The 19,024-nt window shown below is 43.1% G+C and overlaps 1 protein-coding gene across 1 annotated transcript in view; it reads left to right on the top strand.

Moving 5' to 3' along the window:
- Window positions 1–19,024, top strand: part of MMP15 (matrix metallopeptidase 15) — a 161,378-nt gene that overhangs the window by 84,235 nt on the left and 58,119 nt on the right. The window contains exons 4-7 of the mRNA XM_033940918.1: window positions 4,257–4,564; window positions 10,962–11,123; window positions 13,325–13,566; window positions 17,086–17,224. Of these exons, the coding sequence (XP_033796809.1) occupies window positions 4,257–4,564; window positions 10,962–11,123; window positions 13,325–13,566; window positions 17,086–17,224 (851 nt within the window). The remainder of the gene's footprint in view (window positions 1–4,256; window positions 4,565–10,961; window positions 11,124–13,324; window positions 13,567–17,085; window positions 17,225–19,024) is intronic.

Genomic DNA, 19,024 nt, shown 5'->3' with positions numbered 1-19,024 from the left:
TCGATTAAACCAATGCAATGGCAGTAGCCTATGTCAACTGGCAGGAAGGCACCAAGAGTGCACCTCTGTGATTGGAAGCACAGATGTTGTTTCAGTGGGCAGAAGCCCATCTATTGGCTCAACGGCACATAGCGGGAGTGGACAGTGTGCAAGCGGACTTTTTCAGCTGGCAGACTCTGGATCCCGGAGAGTGGACTCTCTCTCAGGAGACATTCAACAGCATCATGAGATGCTAGGGGTGTCCAAAGTTCGACCTAATAGCTTTAACCACCACCACCAAGAAAGTTGCTTGGTGTTTCAGTCGAAGATCTGAGCCAGAAAGTGCCAGCTTAGACTGTGACCAGTTGGGACCACAGAAGGAGCTTCTGTATGTGTTTCCTCTGTGGCCAATAATAGGTAGAATATTCCACAGAATAAGAACACACTTGGGGCTAGTGATTCTAGTCACCCCAGGTTGGCCAAGGCAGCCATGGTATGCAGATCTGATGTGCTTAAAGAGGGGAAGGGGGTCTCAGGTTGCCCTGTCATCCAGGGTTACTCTCACAGGGTCTGATTGCCCTGGAGGATCTGCTTTGGTCTTATGGCATGGCTCTTGAGCTTGTAGCCTTAGTGTGAGGCCTGAAAGTGTTTTCAGGGCTGGTGTGCTCAAAGGAACGCAGACCCAATCACAGCTCCGGTTTCCATGATTCTAGCATTCCTTCAGGAAGGGCTTGAAAAGGGCCTAGCGGTTGGCACCCTCAAAGTACAGATAGCGGACCTGTCATGCTTCAGAGCAAGGAAGAGAAAAAGGGCCTTAGTTTCTCACCCAGATGTGTCCAGGTTTTTGAAGGGAGCATTATGCATGTGTCCTCCGGTACGTCAGCCTTTTCCAACATGAAATCTAAATCTCATCCTGAGAGCTCTGGCTAGAGTTCTGTTTGGGCCACTGGAGATGGCGTTTATGATGGATTTTACAGTTAAAACTGTGTTTTTAGAAGCAGTCGCCTCGGCAAGATGGATGCTGCAGCTCTATCATATAAAGAGGCTTTTGTCTTTCTGCATACAGTCCCTTTCTCAGAATTTTTGAAGCTTTTGTCTTTCTGCATACAGTCCCTTCCTTTTTGCCAAAGGTATTATCCAGCTTTCATGTGAACCAGGACATACAATTACCTGCTTTCATGCCCATCGGAATCAAAGAAGAGTGATCAGATCTTGAAACTGTTGGATGTTTACAGAGTTTTGCTTCGTTACCTGGAGGTGAAAATGAGTTCTGGTTGACAGATCATCTCTTTGTGCTGAGGACGGCCGACTTCAAAAGTGATCATTTCAAGATGGATTTGCATGACCATCTTCTCTTCAGCTTATATTAGGAGCAGAAAACAGTCCCCATTTCAGTAAAAGCGCACTCTACCAGGAGTGTCGCATCATACTGGGCAGAGTCCAGAGTAGTTTCTCCTGAAGAAATCTGCAGGGCAGCCACATGGTCCTCTCCATACTTTCATAAGGTTTTACAGAGTGGATGTAGTGGCCAAATTGGATCATCAGTACTTTCAAAAGGTTCATCTGCCCCACCTTAGGCTAAGGGGACTGCTTTGGTATATCCCATAGGTTCAAGTATGATGTTCCTATTGCACTAGAAGAGAAGATTAGGTTAGAGAATGACACAGGGAAAAAATCTGTCCCCATCACCAGACCACCGTCCCCTTCACCGCCCTGTCCCCGCCATCCCCTTCACCGCTCGTCCCCGCAGCATCCACCCTTTCTTCTCACCACCTCACCGCCCTTCAGCGGCCCGAGAATCTCCCTCCCTCCCCCTTACCTTCGCGGTGTAAAGAAACTTAAGGGAGGGAAGGCACACGGTCCCTTCCCTCCCTCCGGCCAAATCTATCTCACACCCTCCCCCTTACCTTCGCGGCGCTTTAGAAAAGAAACTGATGCCGGCAAAGCCTGCCTGTGCCACCCTGCAGTCGCGTGTGTGTGGGCGGAAGCTTCTCCTCTGACAATTGTCATTTTATACACACAAATAAAACAGAGCAAGGTTCCACAAAACCCATCTCCCCTCCCTTTCACAAATATCCCCTTCACTATTGTGAAAACTGAACAAACCAAATTACTACAGAATGCTACATAGAAAAATCAAGCTAACAGAATACTTTAGTCACACATGGCAAGAATAATTTTAGGGGAGTGCAACTAGGGCAACTGCCCCCTGGTCAGAAAGAGAGCTCTAAGCCAGCTGAAAGCTAAAGAAGCACAGCCTGGACTTTGAGGTCCCCAGTTATGTCTAATACCAGCTCTAGCAGGATACATATTTCAAATCTGAAATATTCTAATCACAAAATATAAAATAAATTTTTTTTTTTTTTCTTTTTGTTGTCTGGTAATTTTATTCTTCAAATCACATTGGTATCAGGCTTTGGTTTTAGGTTCCTTCTGTCTTCATCATGGCATGGCTGGCTCCTGAAGGTAAAATAGGTGCAAGAGGAGCTGGGAAGAAGATACCGAGTCTGACATGGGTGCAATTTTTTTTTACCACAGGAGTAAGACTTTTCACCGCAGGGCGGTGAAAGGTCTTGTCCCCATTCCTGCGGTAAACCAGTTGCAAATGTCTCCATTCCTGCGGATTTACTGCGGTGACCCACGGTTTACCGCAGTAAATGGTCCCCGTGTCATTCTCTAGATTAGATACCTACCTTGGTAATCTTCTGTCTAATAGATAGGAACATAATTCTTGAAGTCTGCCCTTTCAGATGTACATTAGCCTGTTTTCTGTCTCGGACATGCCTATATTGCCAAATGTCTTGTTTCTTCCTCTAACCAGCAGGCACAGCGATGGAGGGAGCATATTCTTTTAGAAATGACAAGTGTTGACCTTTCTGAGTTCCAAAACTGCTAGTGCAGGTTAGTGCCTGGGGTGGTGGTGACTGGCATCGCCGTGCCATGCACCTCCCATCTTCCCCACTGCTTGGGTGCCCTCTTGCACCTCTTGAAATGTTTGCTTGCATGAGCACCATCCTCCACCTGCTGCTTATGCCAGAGCTGGCTCAGTTCTGACGTCATGTCCTGATCCCACGACCAGAAAGTGATGTCAAAAGGGAGCCGACACGGCGTGAGCAGCAAGAGGAAGATGCTGCTCACACTGGTGAACATTTGAAGAGGTACGCGGGGGGAGGGCTGGAGAGGAGAAGAAGCGCCAGTGCTTGGGGTGGTATGCCCCCCCACCCCCCTTTTATTACACCACTTGTGTAGGTTGCACTCAGATAGGTGGCCTGCTCGTTCCACCTCGAGTACATTCATGATTGTTCCTGTTAAATATTGTGATATGAGCAGAATAGATTTGTTTTCCAGGGAGAATCCCCATACCCTTCCCTTTTTATTTCTACTTTCTAGGGCTGACCATCTGCTTTGATACAAACTGAGGAAATACAGGACAGCCCAGAATGATGGGAGACAGAGCAAAAAAAATGTAAATAAGGCTCTCTACATCCGATTTTTCGATCAGAGGTTGACAACCCACAGATTCAAGAATGATGTTCCCATCTACTAGAAATAAGATTACCAAGAATCTTTCCATTTGATAACAAAGAATGGGAAAAGAGTAATTTGATACCTGTAGAATATTATCTTGGTGCAGCAATCAAATATAAACTAGCTACCATCTTGTCTCAATAAAAATGATAAGTCTGGGATGGGTAAATGCAATCTGTATACTGCAAAATGTCTCATAGGTTTAATTTTTATAACATGATGTCTCGATGAGAAAATCAATTTTAAAAATCTTCACTATTATCATATATGCAAACAGTGCACCAAGAAAGAAATTTTATCAAAGCCCACGATAATGGAGCTATGGCGAGATTAAAAGAACAAACAAACTATAAAGCAATCAGAATGGAAGAGGTGGTTTTTTTTTTTAAACTAGATAGCATATACCCTCAATGGGAGGAAAAGAGAGCGTAGTGGGAGGTGTGTAGTAAGGGCCTTCTGTTTGATTTGTCAAGAGTAGAGGCTCAATTTTTAGCCGATTAGGTAGAGGTGGCTTCTCCTTTGGTCTGTCAGTTTGATGTACTGTCTTGTCTTCCTGGGTCCTCGGTGGTGGAGATGCACTGATGACGCTACTTCTTGCAGTTTTAGTGAGCCTTATAATGCCGAACATCCTTTTTTAAGTTTGGAAAGTACTATATTAACTCCTCCAATAAACTAAATTAATTATTAAAGGTGCTGAGTTTACTTTTCTGCCATGCAACCTCCTTTTTATTCTACTTCTTTTTCTACAGCATTCAGAACTACACAGAGAAACTAGGATGGTATCACTCCCAGGAAGCCATCCGCTCAGCCTTCCGGGTTTGGGAGGCAGCCACCCCACTGATTTTCAAGGAAGTCCGTTACGAAGACATCCAGCAAAAGCGCAGGAAGGAGGCTGACATCATGGTCCTTTTTGCCTCTGGATTCCATGGTGACAGCTCTCCCTTTGATGGCCTGGGGGGCTTTTTAGCCCATGCATACTTCCCTGGACCAGGGATGGGAGGAGATGCTCACTTTGACTCGGAGGAACCCTGGACGGTTGAAAATACCGATGTGTCTGGTAAGGTGCTGCTGGCATTTGGAGAGTTTTATGCTTAGAATTAGCAGGCTGTACTTTACTGGGTCTCTAAATGACTGTTGAATAGCATGACAGTTTCATCAAATGTGATGTTTTCGCAGTTGGCTATAAATCCTGAATCTTGAGATACATTCTGGTTTTTCTTTCTTTGGTCCCAGTACATTACACAAAATCTCAGTCACTTATCAGTTTTGGAATACAGGTTAGAAAATGGGGCATACTTAACTTGTCCTGATGATTTGATGTAACGTGAGCAGCCCCATTTGTACTATTACAGATTATGGCAAAATAGCAGCCAGATTCCTTTTATTTCCTCCCAGCAGGTGCCCTTTTTACCTATCAAATCTGCACCATACTGGCTGTTCAAGACTTCTCTCTGACTATTTTTTTCCATCCTCTCTGATGTCTGGCCCTACTCCATTCTGTAGGCCTCTTCATCACCTTGCGGCCTGACCTTCCTTTCTTGGTATCCTTTCATGCCACTCCTACTGATAAGGCTGCCTCTAGCACTCATGTGCTCCCAAGGAGGGTAGCTTGCAACAGGTTGCCTATGAGTGAAGGCTAAGTAGGCACCTATTTCTAGCCCATTTTGTAAAGACACTTAAGTGTCTGTGCGGCTTTATGAAACAACAAGGGGAAAATCAGCAGCCATTGTTTCTAGATTGAAGTGTAAATGTTTGCATGTAAAGTATCCATGTGCATGCATATTTTATACATGTGAAGAAATCATAACTCCTCCCCTGAGCATATCGCATAAAAGTATACCAGTTCTTGGCATTGTGCATACTTTTACCTGTATAACCCATGAGGTAATTGTATAAAAACTCATGAAAAAATCCTTTATAAATTACCCCCATAGAGGGTAGCTCTTTAGAGGGGCCCCAGTATAGAACCTATTCTATAATAGGAGGAGTGTGTGGTGCAGTGGTTGGATCTACAGCCTCAGCACCCTGGGGTTATGGGTTCAAACCCCGCACTGCTCCTTGTGACCCTGGACAGGTCACTTAATCCTCCATAGTCCCAGGTACGTTAGATAGATTGTTAGCCCACCGGGACAGAGAGGGAAAAATGCTTGAGTACCTGATTGTAAAAACCGCTTAGATAACCTTGATAGGCGGTATATAAAATCCTAATAATAATAATAATAATAATGGAAAGTAGACACCTTTATAGAATATTAGTGTAACTAAGTGTATAGACACTTATGCGTTTAGGCACAAGCACTTTTTATACCAGTCACAGAGCTGGTGGAAATGCTTGGGCATAGATGGGAAAGATATGTATGTAACTATTGACATATTTATTTTTCTACATTTCTATTTCGCATGATCCAAAGTTCTAGGTGGATTACAATAGACATACAAAGCATTAAGTGAAACGATAGACAATGAACAGTTAGTGATAATTAAAAAAAACAAAACACCAAACTAAGACGGTTAGACAGTGAGTACATTCATGAAGACGAATGAAAACCAAAGCACTGGTAAAAGCTTAGTAGCATGTACAATAGTGGTGAAAGTGAGCTCCATTATCTGGAGAGCCTTCTGTTGAGGAATATTACTATATAAGGCTTCTAAATCCAAGGTAACCAACAGGTCAGCAGGTGGAATAGTCATAGATCTAATGCATCTTAAAAAATGCGTAGTAGCTTGCATATAAGATTTAGCTTTCTTAACCTCCAGCTTTAAAAATGATCCACAAATTTTGATGAAGGTTCCAAGATAGTGCCCCACCAGCTAAGCACCAATATCTGTTTTGTCTTATTTCCTCTGTAATTCCCCTACCTGAGCACAGTGTATTGATGCACCTTCTTGTCCAGCTTGTATGTCCTGACTAGATTGTAAGCTCTTTTGAGCAGGGGGCTGTCTCTTCTGTGTTTTGATGTACAGCACTGTGTATGGCTAGTAGCACTATAGAAATGATTAGTAGTAGTATTAAATATATTGTGAGCCACATTGAACCAAATTTTTTTTTTAATATAAATGCTAATAAATTAAATGAAAGAATGGAGGCACCAGATAAAACCCACTGCCCAAGCCTTAAAACCCACACCCAATTTCTGACTTCCCAGCTATGGATGCTATTCTGTGGATGCCTGGTCAAGGATAACTACCGACAAGTGGGATCACCATCTGGGATTATTAAAACATCAAGCTTCAACATCCCGCACTGCACAAGCCATCACATGCCACCGAGATTCCAGAACCACTGGCCCTTTTCCAGCTCGGGGAAATACATGCCCTCCAAGCAGGAGCCATTATAATACCCATTCCCTCCAGAATGCAATCAATTTTATTCTCACTGCTTCCTCATATCTAAGAAGATACAGGGTCTTCAACTAATCCTAGACATGCACTGTCTCAACTGATGTTTCTGCAAAGAAAAGTTCTACATGTGCTCCCTGAGATCCATGTATTGCTTCTCCCTGTATTGGGCCACCACTATCTGTACCAGATCCTCCTCAATTGGTCTCTCCTCAGCAAATGCATAGTGGTACACCTTCAGAAACAAGGTATCTGCGTTTTCCCTTACCTTGATGATTGGCTGATTTGTAGTGTCCTCATTCAAGAAGACACAGGTCTCAATCCAGATGATGGTGGCTCTATTCCACGTCCTCAATTTTCTCATCAACTCCAAGAAGTCACACTTATCCCCAACTCAGTCCTTTGAATTCGTTGAGGCAGATATCTGCACAGCCACAACCAAGAAACTCCTATTGCCACAGGGGGCAAATACCATCATCTCCCTTGCCTAACATGAATGGGCACCTCTGCAAGAGATGGGATCGGCACATTCAGCCACTCTCCTACAGGGTTCCTAACAACTCCTCAGCCTCGAGACATTCTTTTGGTGGATGAACTAAGATCATCTCTCCACTGACAATACATTCCACCTGTCTCAGTTCCAGCTGATATTACAACAAACATGTTCAATCAGGGATAAGGAGTCCACCTGTGCCCCAGAGGCCCCTTGTTTCCCCTTGAGAACCATCCACACCAACTTCTTGAAAGTCAGGGCCATGCCCATGGAGGTTCCAATGCTTGGCTCATAAGAAATCCTTCCTCCTCCAGATGGATAACCAAATTGTTCCTCTGTCTGTGCAGGAAGATATGTACTTTTTGGCTGTTCACCCTTTCCTCAAACTACCTACCTGCTCAGAGAACTCAGCACCCTAACAAATACCAGTTGGACTCCCACAAATAGTACCTCAACCCAGCATTGCAACAAAACTGTACTGGCGATGGGGCACACCCTTCCTAATTTGCCACTCCTGAGAAGGCTCTCCTTTTTTTATTTTGCCCTGAGACCTGGCTGGTGCTCAGGGCCCTGCATTAACAAGACCCAAGGCTCCTTGTTGCTAACTAGCAGAAAAGAGATGTAAGAAGGAAAAGGCACTTTCCCTCCAAAATTGGGGCCTTAAATAATCAACTTGTCACCTGGGCCTATTCATGGTATCTTTATCCCTACAAGGGCATAAAAGACAATTTTCACCATTGGCTGCAGGGCTGTTACACCTGGGTCACAGTGAATAATATGGAGTAGAAAAGATTTTGAGAAGGAAGTTTGATATTAAACACATTTACTTACTAAAATAATAATCAGTGGGTTGGAAGGAAGGGAATAAATTTTAACTTGAGGTTTTGCAGAGTCACGTTTATAAAGAAACCTTTTCTAAGGAGTCTAGGCCTAACACTGTCGGAACTGAGGCAATTCTGTGACTTGTATCTGCCCTCTGCCCTGCCAGCACCACTACGCCTTTTCAACTGTCTCCATAGACCAGTGAGAGCTTGTAGCTTGACCTTACTGGTGGCTCCTTTTGCTGTTGTTTTAATGCCATGCCTTTATTCCCAGCTGTTCCTGCCAGCTGGTGCTGCCTAGTTACCAGCCTTCAGAAGAAATATTTCTGTTCTGTATGAATCCTTTATCTTAGTCGTGTGTTCTTCACCCATGCCTGTACCAGGGAATAAACAGGAATGTGCCTTTATTAGTAACTTGACTTCATGAAATTCCTCTCCACTCCCTTGGTTTGTGGTATGAGTTCAGACCTTGCACATCCACCCCCCCAATCCTGAGTCAGTGCAGGCAGGCCCACTGGTAGATTTTTGCAGCAACAAGGAATCCTTCACTACCTCGCCAATAAGGCTAACTTGTTCTGGGTTGCTGAAGAATGCTAGACCTGCCTTTCCCTTACCTCTCGTCTTCCCCCTTCTATGTTCCTTTTCTTTCAATATTGTAGTTCACTTCCCCCTTCCCTCCTGTGGACGTACGTCCTGTTAGTCTGTTTGATGTATTAATCCACCCTAGTGATGTTCTACCTACTAATTTAATTATTTTATCTTAGTTTTAATGTATCTTGCATACTACTTTTTATTGATGTACACCGCCTAGAAGTCTGATTAGGCGGTATAAAATTTTTTAAAATAAACTTGAAGGTTACCAGAAAACATTTTGAATGTGTAGGATCCAACTTATGTATTAAATGCATCACAGGGGTTAGGAACCTTAGATTATATCAATTCTTGGAATGTCTGGTTATTCAGAACTCCTGGAGATAGGTAGCACATACTTGGATCAAGTGCTAAGGTAAAAGATAAAACCCTTTCCAAACTCCCAATGGTGAAGAGATGAGGTGCCGTCATTTTTTTGGAACGTGAGTTTAGTTGCCCAAAAAGAAATACTGAAAGTTTAGAGCTCTGAAAAGGCACCCACCTATTAGCAGTGGAGGAATGAGGTATATAGTTCAATGCTCCTGGAGCAACAGGGTGACAAGCTGTCACCAGGGAGAAAGCAGCACGTTGCAGATCTGGGGGATTACCGTATATCTAAAACTGACCTCACTGGGCCAGAAGCATGCTGTCCTACAATGGCAGAAGGAAGTGAAATCCACTTATACTCAAAAATAAGTGAGGTACTTCTCTGTAATCTAGAAGGATTGTCCTTTCATATACTGGACTTCTACATAGATGATCTCCAATACTTCAGATGCAAAAGGCAGTAAAGTTCATAGCAGAGAATTGAAGTAAACTTGTCTTTTTTTCCATTTTCCCCACAAATCATCCAAAATGGACTTCTTCTACCACTTCAGGGCAGTACAATACTCAACACTAGCTGCAGGAAGATTTATAAATTTTAGTCACAATTAATCATATTGTGCTTTAGCAATTAATCATGATGAATAATTTGCCAGATATTTTAATGAAAATATGACAAACACAAATAATTCCTTTAAAATCAGACCTGCAATATGATTTTTAACCTCACAGCACAAAACATATGGTACCACACTTAACTCCTTGAAGTAATCTTGTAATACTACCCCCTTAAACCCATAGAACATACATACTACATGCACCCCCTCAGGCTCAGACTAGAACCCAAATACTATCTCTAAACCCAGAGAACACACTACACTCGTCCCCTCCTCAGACTAGACCCTGCATACTATCTCTAACCTTAGAGAACAGACACACCGCACTGAGATTAGACCCCAATTACTCATCCCTAACCCCAAAGAACCATCCCTTCCCACTCCCCAACAGACCCCTAAAAACTACAACTTACCACAGAGAACAGACGCTGTGGGGATCCAGATACCATCCTAAGCAGGGAAATTGAGGAAAGGAGAGCCTTTCCTCAATGAGACCCCACAACAGGCAGAAGAGCACCAGCAAAAATACAGCTGCATTGGACTCGCTACCTCTTCAGGTCTGAAAGTGACTGTGGTGTCAGTGTTAGCATGTATGTGCTGCCGCTGGCTCTGTCTGACCCAGAAACCGGAAGTTTTTTATCAAGCTCTGATATGACTCCCTGTTACTGCGTTGGACAGAATCAGTGGCAGGATGCACAAGCTGATGCCGCAGCCATTTTCAGATCCAGAGAAGCAAGAGACCGTGTAATTGCGTTAATCACAATTACATTTTTTCATGCACGATAAATATTTAGCATTAAATCTGCAGCCCTACTCGACATCTTTTAGCAGTAAGGTGTACTCCAACTAAAGTGTGGAGGAGGAGATAGAAATGGTGGCTTGGTTGCCAAAGGGGATAAGATTACAGGGTTTGGAAGATTGATGGAATGATGTTCAGTCTTGGGGGAACGAAGTTGTTATGGTCTTGATGGGGTGAAGACAATATGCACCACAGGTTGAAAGTTTGGGTGAACTAGAGGAGAAATGGAAGGGAGTAATTTAAAAATTAAGCTAAATACATAAGAATGATTCTAGTCTGAACTGAAGTGTAATATGATGGCAAAGTTGAGCTGGTCCCTTGACAAAATGGATTGGATTAATAGCGCTCTAAACATAAAGTCTAGAGAGATTTGTTGGCATGAACCCAGGGTGTTCACTGACCTGTGTGCAACATTCTGCTCCTTGTTGCAGGGAACCATCTCTTCTTGGTGGCAGTTCATGAACTGGGACATTCTCTAGGTTTGGAGCACTCCAACAACCCCTCAGCCATCATGGCTCCATTTTACCAGTGGATGGACACAGAGAACTTCATGCTTCCAGAGGATGACCTCAGGGGCATCCAGCAGTTATATGGTGAGTGGCATGCTCACCCTGAACAGCAGAAATGGTAACTCTGTGCATGTATCCTTAAACAGTTAAATGTACCCAGAAGCTCGACCTTACTGGCATTTATAACATGCAAGGTTCTGAGCCATGTGTGTGAGTATATAGACAAATCCACATAAGACACTCATACAATGACATGAACACTGTGCTCTTTCACTATGTTAACTCCATGCACAGCTTTCTTTACTCTCAGCAAGGAAGCCTAGGACTCTGTACTGTGAGTACATACACAGGCCTGCTTGTTCATATATGCAACCAGTATGCCCCAGTAGGTATTCCTCCTCCAACCTGAAATTTGGAATTATCAGTAATAATTGACAAACATCATAATCTTCCACCACTTACGTTCTTTTCCTGGTGCTACCTCCATGACAGATGATGCCTTCTGGCACTGCATGGCTCTTGGCAGTCTGAGCTGCATGGTCCCTGCACTCCTGCACTGATCTCACACCCTGTCTCAGGAGACCTGTGCAGGAGTACACGCTGAGATTCATTGAGACCCACGAGACATTGTCTGTTTTTAAGGATGATAATGGAAGCGGATAGCGGGGTGGGGAGAAGGGGGATAGGCTGGCTAGTTTGGAGAAAATGCTTAGCAGATTGGAGAAAACTAACTGCTAGAAGGTGGAGTTGGCAGTGTCTGTTTTGTGTCATCAAGATTCGGTAATATCAGCGTATCTGTCCTCCTACATCCACAGTAAAATTTGACATGCTGCCTTGCCTTTATGACATGTGGTGGTTAATTCAATAAGGAGGGACTTATTTCTAGGTGCTGAAAAGGTACTTATTTGGAGCCTATTATATAAAAGAAAGTAGGGCAAATACATTCATATATTTTAGTCATTACCATAGGGCTGATGTAAATGTTCACACCTAGATTTATAATTTAGAAGTATCACTGTGCAGCCAATATTAAGCTGGCAGCGGGTTATTTTTGTCCACTGCCAGCACTAAAACTGGAAATTCACTGCTGGGCCTTGTTCAGGCTTCGACATTGACTTTCTGTTTTTTTCAAAGCTGGTTGCAAATGTCTGGTTAAGGTACTGTAACATTCAGACTTAAGTGGTCATGGGCTAGCACATAAAGATAGGAGCGTTATTTATGCAGTCCTGTTTGTGCATTAAACATGGCCAGTTAGCTGAATATTGGGAGCTCAGCTAACTCAGCCACTGAAACACCCCTGGAACATCTCCAATGTAGATGGCTTCTACTTTTGCACCAACCAGTTAAGGTCACTGAAAATGACCAGACAGTTGCATACAAGTGAGTTAACTGGTTGGCGGCTGTTCCCAACTGATTAACACTTTGAATATTGGTCCTACCCACTATCCAGCCAGACTCCACCCAAATATATGCCCACTTTTAAACTATATGCCATCAAATTAAAATGGTATTTTACAGAATAGCATATAGTCAGAATGAGAGCTTTTACATGAATAAATGCAGGTATTCTGGTCAATTATGTGCATTTTTGGTGCCTAAATGTCAGTGCCCTCCTTTATAGGATTACCCCCTAAATGCTTGATTACAGCAGCAGAGAATATTGGCGGGGGGGGGGGGGTGGTAAGCGAGCAGCAGACCATATGGGCCAGACAGTTAATCACTTGGAATGAATTTACTTTCACAGGCTGAGGAATAATTATGAATGTGGAAAACCTTTCATATGCTGAGAGGCTGGGGCTTTTTTCCTTGGAAAACTTAGAGGGGACATGATAGAAACTTACAAGATCATGAAGGGTATAGACAAGGTAGAGAGGGACAGATTCTTCAGACTTGCGGGGGCAACAATAACAAGAGGGCACTCGAGGAAATTGAAGGGAGACAGATTCAGGACAAATGCTAGGAAGTTCTTCTTCACTCAGAGAGTGGTGGACATCTGGAATGCACTTCCAGAGGAGGTGGTAGAGCAGAGTATGATTTTGGAGTTCAAAAAGGGATTGGACGAATTCCTGAAGGAAAAGGGGATTGAGGGGTATGGTTAGAGGGATACTATACAAGGCAAAATGTTGTAAGTAAAAGATCACTAACAGGTCTTTGACCTGGAGGGCCGCCACGGGAGCGGGCTGCTGGGCACGATGGACCTATGGTCTGACTCGGCAGAGGCGATGCTTATGTTCTTATGTTTTCCAGGGCCTCCTTCATAAACCTTTCTCTTCTACTTTCTGCAGGGTCCCCTGATGACCAGGATCATACCACCTTGCCTCTTCCTACAGTAAACCCAAAGAAACCAGACAAACCAGAACACAAGCCCCCCAAACCTCCTCCTGGTGGAAGACCAGATAGACCTCCCAAACCAGGCAGTCCAGAGCAGCCCCGAGCCACTGATCGACCAGAGCAGTATGGCCCCAATATCTGTGATGGCAACTTTGATACAGTTGCCATGTTGCGTGGTGAGATGTTTGTCTTCAAGGTAAGAGAAAACCAATAGATAGAAAAGGACCAGAGCCTAAAGCAAGTATTTCTCAACTTTTTCAAACCCAAGACACACCTACATTAACAAAAAAATATGGTATGGCTTACCAATCTCCATGAGGCTGGCAGTGTAGATATGGAAAGCACTTATGTTCAAAAGAAGATCTAGGGAAGCCTTGTGAAAGCCACAACTATCCTTTTGTCCAAATTTTAGTATAGAGAAGAGGGAAGACATACACATGAACCCATTACAGTAGATTAACTCCATCAGAGTACAACAGTGATTCTAAACCAGTATGTTCTTATACATTGATGTGTCGCCAACAGTTTGACATAGATAGCAAATGTGTGCTTTTCTTAACTATTGCATGTACCTGCCGACTGGGGAGAGTTCAGAGCCAGGTACTTGAAATCCCTTTAACTGGTCTCTATGTCTGGCTCCTCTCTGCCCCCAGTGATCTCTGCTGCTGCCAGCCCCAACTGAATATGTTGCTGATCTGATGTCCCCCATGGTAACACCACTGCATCATGTACCTACCGATGCTGCCACTAGCCTGGGCTAAAACTGCTATATTTTGCATCCTACCATATGACTGACATCACCATTGCCAGCTTGCCATATGGGTTCTGGAGTTTCTGGCTGCAGAAGAGGAGGAAATGGCCTGATGAAACACTCCTTTTTTTTTTTTATCCATCTGCCAGCATTGATCATTGGATAGAGAGGCCAAATTTAAAAGCAGGCCTAGTTAGGGAGGTGTTGTGAAAGTGGAAAGGGGATAAGCATGAGGTGAAGGATAACTAAAGCAAATCATTGTAAATCTAGAAGATATAATAGAGTAAATTTAGCAAACTAAAGAGGAACAAATCACCAGGACTAGATGGTATTTGCCCCAGGGTTTTGAAACAAGTCAAACATGAAAACGATAACTTGTTACTACTAATTTGTAACTTATTTAAAACAGCCTCAGTACCTGAGGACTGTGAGTGTCCAGTACAATGGCAATTTTTAAAAAGGGCTCCAGGGTGATCCGGGAAATTCTGGACTTGTGAGCCTGATATCGGTGCCAAGCAAAATGGTAGAACCTAGTCTAAAATCATAATTACTGACTATATAGCCTCAGTCTTCAAGGGCCATAACCCAATCAAGTTTTCAGGATTTTTTCAATGGCTGAGATCTATCTGCATGCACTGCCTCCATTGTATGCCAATAGATTTTATGCATTTGCATTATGGAAATCCTGAAAACCAGACTGGGTGAGGGCTGAGGTTGTACATCCATGATATAGATAAATGCAGCTTAATTGTAATAAGTAAGCATGATTTTACAAAGGGATGTCATGCCTTTACCAGCTTATTGGATTTTTTTGAAGGTGTGAACTGAGCTGATTAATATATTTATTGTATCTGGATTTGTGGATGGTATATGTCAAAATCCCTCATGAAACACTCCTCAGAAAATGAAGAAAGTCATGGGATAAGAAGCAATGCCTAAAGACAATAAATAGAGAGTAGGACTAAATGATCAGTTTTCTATATGGAAAGGGTCAATAGTAGAGAGCTCCAAATGTCTGTATGGGGTCTTGTACTATGTACCACATATACTTGTACTCGAATATAAACCCATCCATATAGAAACTGAGATACCATTTTTGTCCCCTCTTTTTAGAGAAAAAATGGTAACTCAAATATAAACTAAGGGTTTGGTGGTGGGTGGAATGCATGTTTGCTGATCCTGTGGAGGGCAAGAAAATTTGGTAGTGGGCCACTTACCCCCTCTCCCTGTAGCGACAACTGTGCAATTCCACTACCTTTTTGTGTACAAATTAAGCCCTGGATTATCACTGTTGATGCTTACTGATTATAGATTTATAATGCTATTTGCTTAATTTAAAAGGCCTGAGTTGAGTTTTAAATATCAATCTATGCTCAGTGTTGGCTGGTGTGATTATGAAGAACCAGTGATGCAGTATTATTCTTCATTCATGGCTCATGTTGATATAGTTCAGGGGTGCCAACAGTTTTTTGGCTTGCGAGCTACTTTTAAAATGACCAAGTCAAAATGATCTACCAACAATAAAATTTTAAAAAACACAAATTGCACTGTACGCAGAGAAAATGTTAATTATTATTTGTATTCGGGTTTTTTTCCAGAGGTCAAGGCAGATGACTTTAAAATATGCAATGTCACCTCATTAACAACTATACAAAAATAGACAAATATACCCCCCTCCCCTTTTACTAAACCGTGATAGCGGTTTTTAGTGCAGGGAGCTGTGCTGATTGCCCCTCGCAGCTCCCGATGCAAAAAAAAAAAACACTATCGCGGTTTAGTAAAAGGGGACCATAGTGCAAAATATAGATAGCAGATATAAATTCTCAAAACTGACACATTTTGAAAATAAAATCATTTTTCCTACCTTTTTGTCTGGTGATTTCATGAGTCTCTAGTTGCACTTCCTTCTTCTGTAAATCCAATATTTCTTTCTTTCTGTCTTTCTTACTGTCCCCTCCCCTTTTCTTTCTGTCTCTCTTTCTTTCTCTCTCCCCATGCCTGTCTGACTTTCTTTCTCTCTCCTCCTGCTCCCCCCCATACCATCACGCCGATTTCTCCACTTCCCCAATTCTTTTTCTCTCTCCCTGTCGCCCCCCCCCCAAAGCCACCATGCCGATTTCTCCCTGCTTCCCCGAGCCAGGCCTGGCGCATACAAGCGCCGGGCCCACAAGCCTTCACCTCCAACGTCAATTCAGATGTCGGAGAGGAAGTTCCAGGCCAGCCAGGCAGCGATTGGCTGGCCCAGAACTTCCTCTCCGATGTCAGAATTCGGAGGTGAAGTCTTGTGGGTCCGGCGCATGTACGTGCCTGGCCTGGCTCGGGGAGGAAGGAAGTAAAGATCGCAAAGGCAACGCGATTGACTTGGGTTGCCTTTGCGATCTACTGGTCGATCGCGATTGACCATTTGGGCACCCCGATATAGTTTGTGTTTTGATTGGCCATTGGTATCACTGTGGTGGATTGGTTTAGTTTGAGAGGCTGAGAGTGTGATGATCCATGGCTCTAGGTTGGCTTGGTGTGATAAGCTTCTGATGCATTATTATTGATTCACAGCTTTGGGTTGGCTGGGTTTGCTAGGTTAATGATACAGTGGTGGCTGGTTTAAAGGTGCTGCTGCTATTCTTTATTATTGGATTTCTCTTTTTTTTTTTTTAACATAATCACCTTTCCAAACCTGTCCTCCAAAATGCATTACAACTCAGGTACAATATATGAGTCCCTACCCCACAAAAGGTTTACCATTTTAAGGCAGTGAAGGATTAAATGACTTACTCATGGTCACCAAGAGCCTCAGCGGGAGAAGTGGAATTTGAGTCTTGCCTGCTCTGGCTCTTAACTCACTGCTGTAACCACTAGACTATACTTCCACTTCTTGGTCCAAAACTTGTTATTGGGTGGTTTGATGGATTTCTGGTGTGTTACTCTTCTTTTATAGCTTAGTAATTACTTGTTTGTTTTTCATAGGGTCTTTGGTTCTGGAGAGTTCGTCATAACCGGGTGCTAGATAATTACCCAATGCCAATTGGGCATTTCTGGAGGGGTCTTCCTGGAAACATTGATGCTGCCTATGAAAGGCATGATGGGAAATTTGTTTTCTTCAAAGGTAAAGACAAACATTTCAGTCTGGTTTATTCTTTCTGCGTTAATATCGCTGATCCTTCTCTTTTTCTCTGGAGTCTCTTCTCCCTCTGCTGGTTCCATCCACTGCTTCTGTTCACCACCATAAGAAACCTATTGCTTTCAGATTCTACAGGATTCCTGGAATTTTCAAAGGTTTAGTTTTAGTTTAAAAAAGGGAATGGGACTTGATATACCACCTTTCTGGGTAACAATCAAAGTGGCTTATGCATTATATATACAGGTACACTTCTCCCTCAATATTCGTGGGGGTTAGGGGCAGAGCCGGCCCTAATTGGATCAGGGTGGAAGGAAGAGACAAAGAGTACCAACTTTTCAAATTAAGTGGGAATGTTAAACACAGATTATACCTTTATGGACACAGTGAAAGTTTATCAATATTGGAGCTGCTCTAACACCAATGAGATCAAGCCAAGTGACTAAGGAAGAAAAGGATCCACCCTGTGGAAAGAGGCTAAGGTCTAGCATCAGAAGCCATTGAGTCTAGCAGTAGCAGGAGAAGGAACACGCACTGTGGGACAGCAGTGAATGGTAGCATGCTCCCAGCTCCCACAGCTGCTTCTTTCTCTTCTACTTTACCTTCTGTTTAGAGGAAACAAATGTAAGGAAGAATGAGTAGCTGCAGTGACTGGGCGTGTGTGCTTACTACTTTGGCCCTGTGATGCAAGCTCCCTCTGGCCCTGATTCTCTTCCCTGTGACAATGTAACAGGCCTGATTCTTTCCCCTCGGTGCCAGCACTACTCCTTTTCCCGTGCTCTTAGTGTATGGCCTCATTTGCTGTCCTTTCAAACACTGCCTTGTTTGATAATAATTTCTTCCTTGGAGTTTAGGAAGCACATGATGATTCCATTTCTACCAAAAGCCTCATTTTGCTCTCATATGGGGGGGCACCATATCTTATGGATCTATATGCAGTACACTCCTGATGCTCCATATTGGAATGCCAATTTGGGCAGTTAGCTTTCATTTAGATTTCAAATGCATGAGTAATAGAGCTTTAAATCTGTATCCATTTTGATCTACTTCTGCATATGGCCTGTGTCCTCCTCTCTTTATTCTAAGGCTTTGAATATATTTTTCCTTTATATCTTGCTCTCCCTATATCTCCTCCCATTTCCATTTTCTTATTGTTTTGCCAGTCCAGTCTAGACACACAGGATTATGACTCCTACTCACAGATGAAGACAATTACCAGTCCTATATAATCTGGTGGACCAGAAGAATTAGCCAATAATTTTCTCTCTCCAGCAAATGGTAATTCACATATCTAGATCCAGTACATCAAAATAAAAAAAAAGCTTGTGGGCAATTGTACTAAGGGGAGACCTCTTAAAAGTGACAATCTACCAGGATAAAGATTTGGCAAACAGCTTCAACCAAGAGAAGTCAGTAGAAGTACTGCTTGACGAAGGGAAGCAGCTTCTAATTTGTCACTTGGAATAGAGGAGAAAAGTTTGCTATGGCTACAGTAAAGGTGCCCACATCTCTGCACCCTTTGCCACTCCAAATCTTTAAATGCAAAAAATCCATACCCTGGGAGAAAGAGAGGATTGCCCACAGATTGGGGAAATGGGGACATTCTGACCTGACCTCCAGAAAACAAGGTAGCATTAAATTGCCATTTTTCTCAATGGAAGAGGGTAAATAGTGGAGTGCCACAGGAATCTGTACTGGGAACAGTGCTATTTAACTTATTTATAAATGATCTGGAAATTAGAATGACGAATGAGGTGATTAAATTTGCAGATGATACTAATTGTTAAA

The sequence above is a fragment of the Geotrypetes seraphini genome, chromosome 4 (assembly GCF_902459505.1).
Source record: "Geotrypetes seraphini chromosome 4, aGeoSer1.1, whole genome shotgun sequence".
Classification (NCBI taxonomy): domain Eukaryota; kingdom Metazoa; phylum Chordata; class Amphibia; order Gymnophiona; family Dermophiidae; genus Geotrypetes; species Geotrypetes seraphini.
This window is presented reverse-complemented; position numbering and strand designations above follow the sequence as displayed.